Source organism: Pteropus vampyrus, unplaced genomic scaffold (genome assembly GCF_000151845.1).
Source record: "Pteropus vampyrus isolate Shadow unplaced genomic scaffold, Pvam_2.0 Scaffold70, whole genome shotgun sequence".
Classification (NCBI taxonomy): Eukaryota; Metazoa; Chordata; class Mammalia; order Chiroptera; family Pteropodidae; genus Pteropus; species Pteropus vampyrus.
This window is the reverse complement of record NW_011888851.1, coordinates 5,630,745-5,645,249: the sequence shown is the minus strand read 5'-3', so window position 1 is coordinate 5,645,249 and position 14,505 is coordinate 5,630,745. Positions and strand designations below refer to the sequence as shown.

The 14,505-nt window shown below is 32.2% G+C and overlaps 1 protein-coding gene across 1 annotated transcript in view; it reads left to right on the top strand.

The window, feature by feature from the left end:
- EEA1 (early endosome antigen 1) overlaps positions 1-14,505 on the top strand; it is a 107,734-nt gene that overhangs the window by 48,327 nt on the left and 44,902 nt on the right. Inside the window, exons 11-13 of the mRNA XM_011361808.2 lie at positions 5,040-5,378; positions 10,545-10,694; positions 11,703-11,822. Coding sequence (XP_011360110.1) covers positions 5,040-5,378; positions 10,545-10,694; positions 11,703-11,822 — 609 coding nt within the window. The remainder of the gene's footprint in view (positions 1-5,039; positions 5,379-10,544; positions 10,695-11,702; positions 11,823-14,505) is intronic.

Below are 14,505 nucleotides of genomic sequence, written 5' to 3'. Positions count from 1 at the left end.
CACCTTTGATGCACAGTTTTTAATTTGATGTATTTCCATTTATTTTTACTTTCATTCCCTGTGCTTTTGGTTTCATATCCAAGAAATCATTGCCAAATCCAATATCATGAAGCTTTATTTTGACTATTGTAGCGTTTAATAAGTTTTGAAATCAGGATGTGTGAGGCCTCCAACATTCTTCTTTATTTTGTATTTTGTAACGTTAATATTTCCCACTTTTTTTCTTTATAGATGAACAGCAGATAATATTAGTTTTGGGGCAGGGAAGATAATGATATTAATACTCCCCCCCCCATGTCTTTACTTTTTTTGGTGGTGAGAGAATAGCGAGTTATTAAACCTGTATATTCAAATGTATGGTGAATATGTTGTCTTTGCTTTAATAACTTGAATGTAATATTTTGATGAAATATAACAAGGGAAAAATCAAGAAAAAAAGAACATGGTAGAAGGGAAAAAAGAGGATCAAGTACATAAAAGAAGCCACAGTTCCTACATGAGTCTGTAGGAACTGAGCAGGGCAGCTGAGGACAGAACATTGTGGACATCACTCATTCATAGGGTCGCCAGGAGTTAGAGCTGACTCAACTGTACATAACACATACATAATTGGTAGTAAATATTAAGGCTTTTGACAACATCCAGGCAACCTAGCTTGGAAGCAGATCCTCCAACTCTTGTCAAATCTTCAGAGATGCAGGTCTGGCCCGCAGTTTACTACAACCTCATGAGAGACCCTGAAGTGGACCCTCTCATCTAAGCTGCTTCTGGATTCCTGACACACAAAAACTGTGTGAAATAATAGATACAATTTTAAGTTGCTAAGTTTTGGGGTAATTTGTTACTTATGCCTTGGAGAACAGTTCTCAAACTTCTTGATCTCACGTCAGCTTTACATCCTCAAAATTGTTATGGATATCAAAGTGCTTTTATTTTGGGCGGGTTATATCTAACATACATATAGATATGTATGTTAGAAATTAAAACAAAATTTAAAGTATTTATTTAAAAGAACATTAACATTAAATATTTACATGAATTCCATTTCTTATGAAAAGTGACTGCATTTTCCAAAACAAAGAATAGTGGTGGTGGTGGTTTACATTTTTGCAAACTTCTTAATGTGTAGCTTACTACAGGACAGATGGCTTCTCAGTCTGCTTTTACATTTCATCTGTTATGATATAGTTGAAGGGTATGAAGAAAATTCAGTCTCACACAGATATGTAGTTGGAAAAGAAAGATATCTTAATAGTCGTTTCAGATAATTGTTGCTATTTTTATTCGATACTATGCTGAAACTAGATAAAGTGTAGTTTCTCAAAAGTTACAGTGTAGATTCTCAGACCATATCAGTGTGGTTTTTGTTCTTTGTAACATTAAAATTCATTTCTCTATCTTGCCTTTTGAGTGTATCTTTCCTGTGCATAATTTTGTAACATCATGCATTAGTCATGTGGAAAATATTGGTTCACTAAGCTATGCAAACCCTGCAAATATTTACACATTTCATTGTACAATATAAAAACAATCACATTGGTCAATATTACAATCAATCTCAGAATAGACTTTAAGTATGAGGAAGTGTCAAGCTCATGGTGGTACAAGATTTCCAAAATTCTAAACCCCATTTGAAAGCTTTAATTTTACCCTTGACAGCAAATACTGTCAGTTCTATTCTTTGAAGTGACAGGTTCTCTTCCTCCCCAAGTATGAATAATCACAGTTCGTCTGTCTTTTTTCTAGTAAAATTGATGTTTCATGAAAAAAAGCAACTAACTTAGTTTATAATTCAAATACATAAATGCTTTTCCATGTGGCAATTATATTATTCTTTAGAATGCAGTAAAAGTGATCCATATGTACTTCTTATTTTTTCACAGTTTTTCTATTTCCTTGCTATTACAAATATTGCAGCTATGAATATTCACATCCAAATCTCATGTATTTGTGCAAGAATTTCTGTTATATACTCCCAAGTGAAATTTGTGGGTTGTAGGCTATGCCTATGCTCAAATTTACTAGGTGACCCCAAACTATTTTCCAAAGTAATTATATCAGTTTACCAGGATTGGTGGTCTGCTTTTTAGAAACTGACCAAGATGTATACATGCAGTAGATGTTTATGACCAAAGTCTTTTCAGCTTAGTCTTTAAGAATTCTAAGGAGCATTTCACAAGGCAGAGGGGTTAATGACATTTCATTCTGAGAACTAGATATGGGATATAGAAGACATGGGAATGTGTAAGAACACAAAATATGAGGTGTTGAAGTGCTGCAAGTAGTTCAATTTGTTCTTCCTCCCAAGCTGTTTTGAGGAACAAATGAGATGAGACCCCTGAAACCACTTTGTTAGCTATCAAGTATTAAAAAAAAAATGCTTTTTTTTTTTTTTTTTGCATTCATTCTTATTACCTGGGCAAGTAGCAAGTGAATGATGGAGCCTAACACAGGGAAATTGACTCTGTAAGAAAATACGTTGAGAGAGCAATTGGTGAAAAAAACAAAAGAGGACTGGACATTTGGAAGGAAAGAATTTTGCTTAAGCAAATGGTGATTATCAGTTAGGCTTAATATTCATTTTATAATATAAACTTGAATAGGATATATTTGGGGGAGCACAAATTGACTCACACCGAGTGTCTAAATTGTGTTGCGAAAAAGTTATTGGACTAAAAATCATAATATGTGACTGCCACTTGGCAAAGTCATATTAGATTCTTTCAATTGTAGCTTCCTCGTATGTAAAATGGGGATAGTAATGTCTATTTCATATTTTGTTGTTATGGCTAATATGGAGAAATGAACATGCCATTATTATTTCCTTTAATGGAGTCTACTATACTTAAAAAAATCAATCTTCAAAAGCCCTGTATTCATTATACTATTTTGCTTCTGATTCCATGAGAAGACCATATTAAGAATGAAAAATTTATACTACTAAATATAGTTAGCCTTTTGTATATAAAAGTTATATAGTGTAAGTGGATTAGGTTCTTTTAAAAAGAAAGTGATTTAGGTTCTTTTAAAGAAAATTTCAATGTCTCTCATCTGTACAATAAAGCAGGTAGATTTTGATTAATTACTTTTGGACAGGTGAATTTTAAACAGACAAATATTATGTATTTTTGCTTTTTAAAGGGTTAAGCTGTGTGAGGGGTCGTTTATGTATAGCACTGGTGGGATTACTTGGTAACTTTATAAGTAAGCCTTTGGGGAAGAAGACTCACTAACTTATTAGAAGCTTTCATTTTTGTAGAATGTTTTAAAATGATATCTTGCCCAAGTTCTCAGTATTTGTGAGCATGGTTGCATTTATGAAATTCAGTACTCTACAATGTTTTTTAAAAAGATGCAACACATTTATAGATCAATGAATAAACTTAATTTAGCTTCTAAAATTTTAAATTTAAATTCTAAAATAAATGTTATTTTCTGAAAGAGAGAATGTAAAATTATGTCAAGAAGGATTTTGAGTTACTAATTAGTAACACAGGAAATATTTATAAAGAGAATTTTCCTATCATATAGTTTGACGTAAAAATATTATTTTTTTTTTCTCTAATCTTTTGACTCTACTTTTTTTAAAAAAAATTTCTGTTGGTTGGTCAAAGCACACAGGCTAATTTTGCTATAAACCTCTGGTTACTCTTCTTACCTCTCAGATTCTTCTCATCTTGTCTCTCATCTATACTTACATCATCTTTCTGGGCACTGCTTTTTCTATATTCTTACTTGACAATTTATATTACTGCCTTTTTTCTCACACAAGTTACTGCTGCCTTTCCCTCCTTGGTACCTAGGTTTGTTACTCTCATTGCGGGGACAATAGTGTTTGCTGTTTCCCCACATAAAACTTGTCTGTTCCTTTCTGTCTTTTTATATTTTTGTGTCTTTTTGTATAGAGCAGATGGCATGAGTCATGTATATCTATTACTTAACTCATCTCACCACTTTACCAAGCTCAAACTTTATTTTTAGGTGATCATAACTTACGAGCTAGCTCTACCTGACTTTGCTCATTTTGATTTTAAAAAATTATGTGCTTAAGAAATTTGACACAGCTTTTGTATTAATCCTATTTTGCTGCACAATATGTTTTAACGTTCTTAGAAGTTTTTTTTATGTGTATGTTTCATTTAGATTATAGTCTGTTAAAAGCCCAGAGTCTTTGATTGTCCTCTACTATTTCTGTATTACCCTCTCGTAGCACACTGAATATAAAAAGTGAGTATGATAAATGTCCATGGTTTGACTCACCAGGTGCTTATAGTGCCTTCTTATCTCGGCTATCTTTCTTACAGAATTGAGTCAAAATCCTAATTCATGTCTTATGTGTAAATATGTTGACTTAAAATGTCCAATATTAATTGTAACAACTACTGAGATCAGACTTTGACATTGTATTAGGCTGGCTGATTCAGATCTTTGATTGGAAGTATCATTTTATATTTAGTATATGATAATACTGAGTAAAATAACAAAATCTAAAGCAGGTAAGTGACATTTTTAGATCACTATTTTTACATACTTAGAAAGAAATTTCAATTAGTGTTAAAATTGTGACTCTTAAAAACAGTCTTTATCAAGAGGAACAAAGATCAGGAATGAGTAGGATCAGACATACTAGTATAGTGATCTAGTCATGCTAAGCTCTTACCAACTATGAAGTTGCAAAGCCAGAAATCAGAATTGCCATAGTATATTGTTGTTCAAAGTAACTTTTGATGATAGGAGGTAGTTTTAATTTTTAACTCAAATGAGAGACTATAAATATTCTTACTCTAAAGAATCTAGCAGATTTTAGGGTTTTGATTTTATGTCAAAATATGTTAAGAGTTTGGTCAAGTGGACCAATAATAAAATTATAATTAGTATGTAATAATTTAGCTCTTCTTGGCTAGAATATTTTCACTGTTTTTATGTTATAATATTGACTAAAACATTTAAGAGGAGATGGTACTACTATAAAAATTGTTTGAATAATTATAATAATTAAAAATATTAGAAAAGGAAAAATTGTTAAATTGATATTTCAGAACTTGACTGAAAAGTTGCTGAAGAAAGAACTCGACTATACTCAGTTAGAAGATAAACATAATGAAGAATGTGTGAGTAAAAAGAATATACAAGCAAGCCTTCATCAAAAAGACTTAGATTGTCAGCAGCTTCAGTCAAGATTATCTGCATCTGAAACCTCACTGCAGAGAATACAGGCAGAATTAGGTGAAAAGGGAGAAGCTACTCAAAAACTCAAAGAAGAATTATCAGAAGTAGAGACCAAGTACCAGCATCTTAAGGTGGAGTTTAAGCAGCTACAACAGCAGAGAGAAGAAAAGGAGCAGCATGGGTTACAACTCCAAAGTGAAATTAATCAAGTAAGAGATATGGCTTTTACTAATTGTAATTCCTCCTATGGTTTCTTCTTAGTGTGTTTGATAGTTATTTGATCATAATATAGCTTATTAAAAGTTGTCATTTAACAAAATTAACTTACTATTCATAACTGTGGCATTGAGTCAGATCTCATTTCATTACAGTTTTTTTTAAGAAGAGGAAGAAATGATAGTATCTATCATATAATATTGTTGTGAAGTGTTAATGAATTAATATATATAATTGCTTAAGATAATACCTGACACATGGTAGATTGGCTTTGTAATTAATAAAAATTGTTGACTATTCTTCAGTTTAAAAATTCTCATCTTTTTTTTTTGTTACTCAGTTTTCAAAATATAATTATTGTTAAACCAATAGTATAAAAATTAGATATTTTAAAAGAAGAAAACATTTAGTCCTAGCAACTATTTTTTATAGGTAAATAATGTACTTCAGATAAAATTTAATGCAAGTTTTGATTTTGCTATTAACTTACTTTTTAAATTATGTACTTTATTTTTTATAGATAACATTAAAAATTGGTTGAAAAATGGAAATTTTGGGAAAAAATAAAGTCCTCAACTACTTTTTTGATAATGTTCAACTATTTTCCCTTAAATGGCAGTGATCCTTGCTTTTGTGTCTTCAATTCTTCTTTCTTCTTGACCTGAAATAGTCTTCCTATTCTTCTTCTCATTGATGAATACTAATTTTACTTGTCACTTTTCTAGAAATCTTTTTCCGTACAATGTCACTTCTACTGCACCATCCTACCCCCCTCCCAAAAAAATAAAGATGGCTTAAGCATGTACATATCTTGATTGTTTCACTTACCACAGTATAGTTATATTATCATACAAGTTTCTTCACTAGACTAAACTCTTTGGATGCAAAGACCATGTCTTATTTATTTTTTATCCTTACTACCTGGCACATTGCTTGTTAAACAGCAAAGGTTTTAGTGAGTAAGTGAATTCATAATGGAAGAAAACAGAGGCTTGGGGATATCAGTACATAACAAAAATAAATTAAATGACTCAGTTCAAGTAAAGAAATTGGGCATTAATGGTTTCTAAAAGACACTATGCCTTATTGTTAGGAGATACAAAAATGAAAAAGGACACAGTATCTACCTTAAATGATTATGTAAGTCTCATTGAGAATAAGGCAAGTACTATCCTGTACCAAAGAACATGAGAATTGCAGTAAAAGATCCTATATAGTATGAGAACATGAAAGAGCTCCTCTCCTGTTCTCTTCTCCACATAGTACTTCATATTATATAATTATTTTATCCAGTTATATGATCAGGAAAAGCTTTGTTTGAGAGAGAAGTGGTGCTTGAAATTGTGAATATTGGATAGGTTTAGGCAAGTAGCAGTTTGAAGATAGGCGGGGATTCCAGGCAGAAGGATTAGCGAGAGTAAACTAGTGGCAGGAAAGTATTGTAAGAACCAAGAAGGGACACTGATTTGCTCTTAGGATGGGGTATGTGCAATAAGAGTGGACTATTGCGACTAGAAAGAACATTTGGGACTTTATTATGTAGGATCTTGAATAGCAGGCTGAGAAATTTGGGCTTTATATTTGGTTGTCAGTGAGCAGACAGGCATCAGGAATTTTTGAGAACCAACTTAAACAGATATTTTTATATGAAGACTTGAATATGTAAGGATTTGGTTTAGTCACAGTTCTGTACAAAATAAAGAGGTCATACTGAAGACCTTGAAGTGATACCATTTATCTTCTTTCTTTCAGCATGCTATCTGGATTCTACCATCAAAGTATGTCTCAAACCTGTCTACTTTTCATCTACACTGCTACACCCTTAACATTAGCCACCATCATTGCTGATCTGGGCTACTGTATTAGCCTTCTTACCTGTTTACCTTCTTCTAGTGACCTCCTTAATCTATTTTCTGTCAAGAAGACAGACACATATTTTTAAAACATGAAGAATATCACTTTATTCCTCTGCTTAATACTCAGCTTAAAGTGGCTTTACATTACACTTTGAATCAAAACCAAATGTCTTAATTTGGTATGTGAGTCTCTGTATATGGTATGTCCCACACTATGTCTTCAAACTCACCTCCTACCTCTGTGAAGCCATGTTGGTCTCTTTTGAGTTCAAATACACCAACACTTTAAGTACTCTCCTGCCTCAGGTCCTCTGCCTGTGTTTTTTTTTTAGTGCGCTCTTGATTTCAGTTCTTCACAAGGCTGGCTTTATTTCCTCAATAAAGTCTTCCAGGACCACTTTGTTTAAATAGCTTGTTTTCCATATATTCTAGACCCTATCTTTATTTCAGCAAGCTGCTTCTTCCTTCCTTTTTACAACACTTTGTATCGTATATTAGTTTTTTGTTTACTTCATAATGTCTACAGTTCCCATTGGACTGTGAGTTCCTTAGTGTGAGGAATTTTTTTTATTCTGTATTCTATCAGCCTGTATACTTAGGGCTTTTAGTAGATATTTCTTGGAAGAATGGAAGTGAACCTCACCTTAAACCTTTTTTCAGTTTTATTAAAGTGTATAGGCATGAACTGGATTTGTTTTACTCTCCACTGTATCATACTCAGTATCCGTTTCAGTGCTGACAAAGTTAGGTAGCTGGCAATTGTCAACAAAAGAATTGAAAACAAAGTAGCCTATATTCTTCATATTTGTGTTCATGAACACTTCTAAAATAGCCACAGATGTGCATATAGTGATTTGTTACATAATTAAAAGATTAGATGCCATCAGTTTAACTTTTAAAATTATCTAACATGCCATCTTGAATGGCATAGTGGTTTATCAGTGTGGATTTAGGAACTAGCTGCCTGAATTCTAGTTCTGTGGCCTACAAACTGTGTGATCCTGGGCAAGTTATTTAATTTGTGCCTCAGTTTGCTCATCTATAAAATGAGGATAATAATGGAAACTTCTTCATAGGGTTATTATAAGGATTAAATTAGTTCATATTTGTGAAGCATGTAAAATAAGGCCTGATACATAGTTAACATCATTAGGAATATAACGAATAAAGAATTATATATTTACATTTACAAAGCTGAATTTAATAAAGAACATATGCATGTATATGTACACCTCAAAATGTGACTTTAAGGTAGACCATTCTAGTAATAATTCCAATATGTATTATTTTTACTTTTAATTTAACCTATTTTTCTTTAAAATATTTACTCTAAAATGGTTTAGGCATCATTGTATAAGTGATTTTGGCCTGCTTCCATACTTGAGTAGCTTTGATTTGAGATTCATCATTTCTTTATTATAGTTGAGGGATTTATCAGGAATTATACAATAATGAATGACAAAGTTACAAAAAATACATATCTTTTTTTTTTTATTCCCTTTAGTAAATCTTCACTTTAGAGCAATAGTTATCTTTAATTCAGTGGTTCTCAACTCTGTTTGCACATCGGAATCATTTGGGAAAATTTAAAAAATTACCAGTATCAAAGACCTCACCCTGATCCAGTTACATCAGCATCTCGGGCATATGCCTGGGCATTGGTATATCTAAAAGTTTCCCATGTCATTGTACTGTGCAGTTGAAATTGAAAACTGCTACTTTTTAAAGTGTTGTTTTTTGGCAAGCGATTTCTGAACTTTCCTGAATCCAAATATCATCTGATTCTTGTTATGAAAACATGGATTTCTCAGCTTCAGCTTAAATGTACTAAGTGTAAACTTCTAGAGGAGAAGTCTGATTATCTGGATATTAACAATGATATCAGGAGATCCCTATCCAGCAAGTTTAGGAACTAGACATGGGTGATGCCTCTTTGTAAGAGATCAAGCAAATACTTAGATACTTAAAATATAAGTTTAATTTGAAGGCCTGCTTTGCTTTCACATATCAGGATTGGGCCTAATTCTTTTAGTGAGGAGAAGGTTGGGTAGTTATATTATAGTGCTAATTCACTGCATTTAAAAAAGAAGAAAATAAAGGAGACAGATGACAGGGTGCTGGCTAAGGACAAGGATGAAAGCATTCTCTAACTTATTGATTCCTGTTTTAGATAGAGAGAAGCACATTTTACTTTAGAGAGTAACTTTTTTAAAAAATTAAAGGTAGGATATATTCTGATAGCCAAAAGTTTTTTCATAGCATAAGAATATAGTAGGTGTCCACTTTTCTGATAAAATTTTATTTTTTTTCTTGCCAACTATGAATTTTTATGGAGAAATATGCAAGTATAGAGCATATAAGTATAAATATAACACAAAGGCTATAGATTCTTAATATTTTAAGATTTAACAAGAATAGATTTGATTAAAAGCAATTATATAGAATGCTTTTTATTAATTTTTAATTTTGCTGAGGTAAAATTCTAGGAAGGTGTGTCAGAACATTCTTGGTGTGTGAGCTTTTGCTCAATGTCCTGTGTCCTTATCTCCATGCAACTCTTTTTTGTTCTACACTCCCAGCACTTGTGCAGTAATTCTTCAGAAATGAATACAAACTTTTATCTTTTTTAAATGGAAGCTCCCCCAACCCAGGAGAAAGTAACTGTTATTTCTGGTGATATTAGAGGAAAAAAAAAAAAGAATTTGAGAAAGTGATGTTTCTTAGCTCTAGGTCAAATTTCTGCTTTAGCTTTAACTGGGTGGCAATTTTAGAATTAGTGAATGAGGTTTGCCTAATATTAAAAAAAAATTCTTTTCTCTATTTTATTTAGAAATTACGTACAATTTTGAGGGCTTTGGAATGCTTTGTGGTCTCTTCAGTAATCAATGTAAGAAGTCCATTGCAGTAGTGCATAACTATGGAAAAACAATGAGAATCACTGTGAAATATTTTAAAATATACTGTGAAATAGGTCTGAGTATGCCCTGAGTGTCATAATTTTTAATTTTAATTTTATTGTTCTAAGTTTCTCAAGTGACCAGTACTCATGTCCAAGCAAGTTCCTCTGGTTCACTGTATTTTGAGAGCAAGAAAACCAGAAACTGTGATGTTTAATTATAATTTTATGTGATTCAAATTCAGTTGGATCTTAGGTTTCCCATAATTTATGAAAATTATGGTATTATACTTATAATGGAAAAAAACTAAACATTGGAAAATAGGTGGTAGTAGTGATGGTGCATGTGTGTGTGTGTGTGTGTGTGTGTGTATTTATATATACATATATATATATATTTTTTTAAGTTACATGGCAAACTTCTGGAGACAGAGCGCCAACTAGGGGAAGCTCATGGCAGGCTGAAGGAACAGAGACAGCTTTCAAGTGAAAAGTTGATGGATAAAGAACAACAAGTGGCTGATCTACAACTCAAACTTTCTCGTTTAGAAGAACAGGTAAGCTATCATTTCAAATGAGTTTATATTAGCAAATTTAATGATAGATTTGAGGCATCTCGAATATTGTTATGGTTTAGGCTTCTCATTGTCTAAAGCTTTAATTAATTGGACAGTTATTTTTTTAAACTTTAAATTGTAATATTTATGTCTCTCAAATAAAAACATCCTACTTATTAATTACAGTAAGTCATTTTGTTGTGACTATATAAAACTCTCAAAAAAAAAATGTACACAAATACTATTCTTTCAGCTTTAGGCAGGAAAAATTCTGGGACTGAACCTCTGTCAGGTTGCTAAAGATGAGCCTTCCTACCCAGGAAGGACCATTTCCTAATAAAACAGTGAAAAATGAATGGTGATGAGGATCATTAATGACACATAGTTGGTGCACACAAACTTTGAGTTTGCATTTAAGGATTCACACTTTTAGAAATTATGCATACGATTGACTGCTTTCCTAATTAAAGGTGTAGTTGCCAAAAATGGTAACTATTATTAGATTAAAGTAAAAGTTATCATTAAATTATGTCTTTTATTAGAATCGAACAAACACTGAGAGCTAAAATCTGTAGTTTCAGCTACAGATTTTCTAGACCGCAAATCTTAGGTACGTTAGATGATCCTATTCTTTTCAATAAGTGATAATTATGATTGTTATAGAAAAAATAAAACAAACATTAATACTATATTTAGATTATTGTTACAAAAAATTGTATGTAATTCCTTGATCATATTAGTATACAAAAACAATAATAAAGTAAATGCCAACCTGGAGAAAGAATTTATTCTCAGGATGAGAGTCTATTTCTGTGGAATAGTTTCTTAATCATAATATTAAGTTTCTATAAATAACAAGATACTACTTCTTAGGTTGATTTCATATATTGTCTGAATTTAGTTTTCTCTTCAGATTTGAGAATTGGGAGATTTGAAGCAATGCCAGATATTTAGGAATGATAGCATTATGCCTTTAAGTTGTCAGTTGACAGTCTTCATTTTTTTAAGTTGAAGGAAAAAGTGACAAATTCCACAGAATTGCAGCATCAATTAGATAAAACAAAGCAACAGCATCAAGAACAACAAGCTCTTCAGCAAAGCACTACAGCAAAACTTCGAGAAGCTCAGGTAAATATTATTTTAATGATTAGTCTTTTAAACAAATATAGCCAAATAATAATTTTTTTGTTGTGGTAAAACTAGATAATGCAAAATACTTTATTATGAATGATTTTGATAATTTTCAATTCCTGGACGATAAGAAAATCTTTCTCTTTTGATTGCTATGTTGAAAATGTTCTCTAAAATATTTTAAGATTATTATTGCAAAGAGATTTATTATATATCTAAGTATATTTATTATATATCTAAGTATATTTATAAATACTTATTAAATTTCTTTATTAACTAAATTTATTAAGTTTTTTAATTTAAATAAAATGTGTTTACTTATTTAAATTATTTTTATACACAATATATTACTTAATATTGTTTACTATTATTTTTACTTATTATTTTCCAATTACTGTTGACATACAGTATTATATTAGTGGCAAGTGTACTGTTTAAATAACTTATTTGAAAAATAAAAAAATACAAATAAAATTTCCTGGTTTAGTTAGCCCAGTAAAAAAGAATATTTTGTATTTCTTACAGCAGAAACTTAGTGTTTGTTGGTCATGGCTTTCCCCACTTCAGAACTGTCATATGAAAATTGGAATTTTAGGTATAGAAAATATAAGTGATTGATTAAATTTATACGTATTCTATAGCATAGCTTAGAAGATTTAAAGAAGTTAAATTTTTTGTTTTGTTATGGTGAGGGGAAGAGGGTGCCCAAATATATGAAATGAATTCGACTTTGACATTCACTTATTCTTTCAATCTTTCATTAATTCACTGAATATTACTGAGCACTGTATGTCAGGCCCTGTGGTAAGCACTGAGAATAAAGAGATGAGTAAGACACAGTGCTGCCTTCTAGGAAATAGCAATCTAATGCTGTGCATACAGAAACAATGTTGGATTTAAAGGAAGCAGTCAATAACATGCCTCTTTTCCTTCTGAATTTGGAGAGTGGCATCGGAGTCACATGGACAGAGATCAAAACACTGTATTCATTTATTCTTTTATTCAATCAACCAACATGTATTAATGTCTGCTCTTAGCCATTTGTGGATATGGTAGTGAAGAAAACAGATAAAAATATCTGATCTCATGGAGCTTAGTGAAGGACAAAACAATAGCCAAGGTAAAAAGGGAAAATATATTGTGTGTTAAATGGTGATAAGTGCTAGAGATAAAAAAAGAGACTGAGAGTAGGAAATATCTGAGGAGCTGGAGGTCAATGACTGCGCTGTTAGATAGCATTGCCAGGGAAGGCCTCTCTTAGAAGATGAAAGTCCTGAAGGAAAGGAGGGTGTGAGCCATGTGGATATCAGAGAGAAGAGCATCAGTACTCCAAAAGGTCATGAGGCAGGAGCACTTAAGAACATAAGGAAGCCAGTGCCTGGAGTGGTGTGAATGATAAGAAATATTAAAAGAGACACAGAAAGATCATAAAGGATCAGAACACGTTGAGCCTTTTAGGTAATTTTAAAGATTTTACTCTGAGTGAGATGAGAAATCACTGGAGGGTTTTGAGCAAAGGAGTAACGTGACCCGAGTTAGAATTTCACAGGATTACTCTGGTTGCTGTACTGAGAGTAGACTGTGGGGGCACGTGAATAGAAGTAAAGAAATTAACTAAGAGATTACTACAGTAGTCTAGACAAGAAATGATATAGGTTGGACCAGAGTGGAAAAAAAACAGGTAGTGAGAAATGGTCAGAACCTAGACATATTTTAAAGGTAAAGCTGACAGATTTACTGATAGATTGATGTGGGGCATTGAGAGAGAAGTCAAGGAAGATTTCAAGGATTTTGGCCCAGATGGTCAGAAGGGTGCAAGTCAGTCAGTCAAGATGAAGACTGAGAATCCTTTTGGATTCGGCAACATCGAGGTCCTCAATGACATTGATAAGAGCAATTTGGATAGAGAAGGGTACTGAAAGCCAGATGGAGAGAGTTCAAGAGAAAATGGGAAGAGAGAAGTTTGATCAAATAAATATGGATAACTCTAGGAGTTTTATTGTAATGAGTAGCAAAGAAATAGGATGGTAAAGCTGAGGTAGGGAATTTGGCATAGGTCTGCAGCCAAATGGACTTTCTTATACTGTGTACTCTGAATTGAATTCATTTAATCACTCAGAGACAAAGCTAGAAATGATAGTCTTTCACCTTTTTATAGACAATTGTCTCTTAGACTGAGGGGAGAGCAAGGCACTGAGTTATTAATCCAAACTTAGCTTTTAATACAAACTTCCCAATTAAATTCTCCTTCTCTGGAGAGGAATAACAAAAAGATGGTAAAGAGGCCCAGCAAAGTCTCTCATATGAAAACATGAAAAGTCCTAAAAACTAATTAAAGGGATGTGATGAGTATATACACACACCTAGAGGACAGTTATCTAACTCGGGTAGAGTCTGGAAAAAAAGTCATTAAAAACGTCTTAGAAGTGACAATCTGAGTTGCAAAGGTTGCATAGATGTTTCTGGGTTGCAAAGATGATGATAGGACTATACTCCAAGGAGAAGTTACAAGCACAAGGATACTGAAGCTGTGAACTAAACTGTTGGGTTTTGCTGGAGCTTTTACTGTAATTAAGAGGTTAGAGAAGACTCCAGAGCATTAGACATGTGTAAGTTTGTGGAAGGCCTTGTGCGACATTTATTTTTGAAGATACAAAGATATAGAAGGTGTTAAGATAGA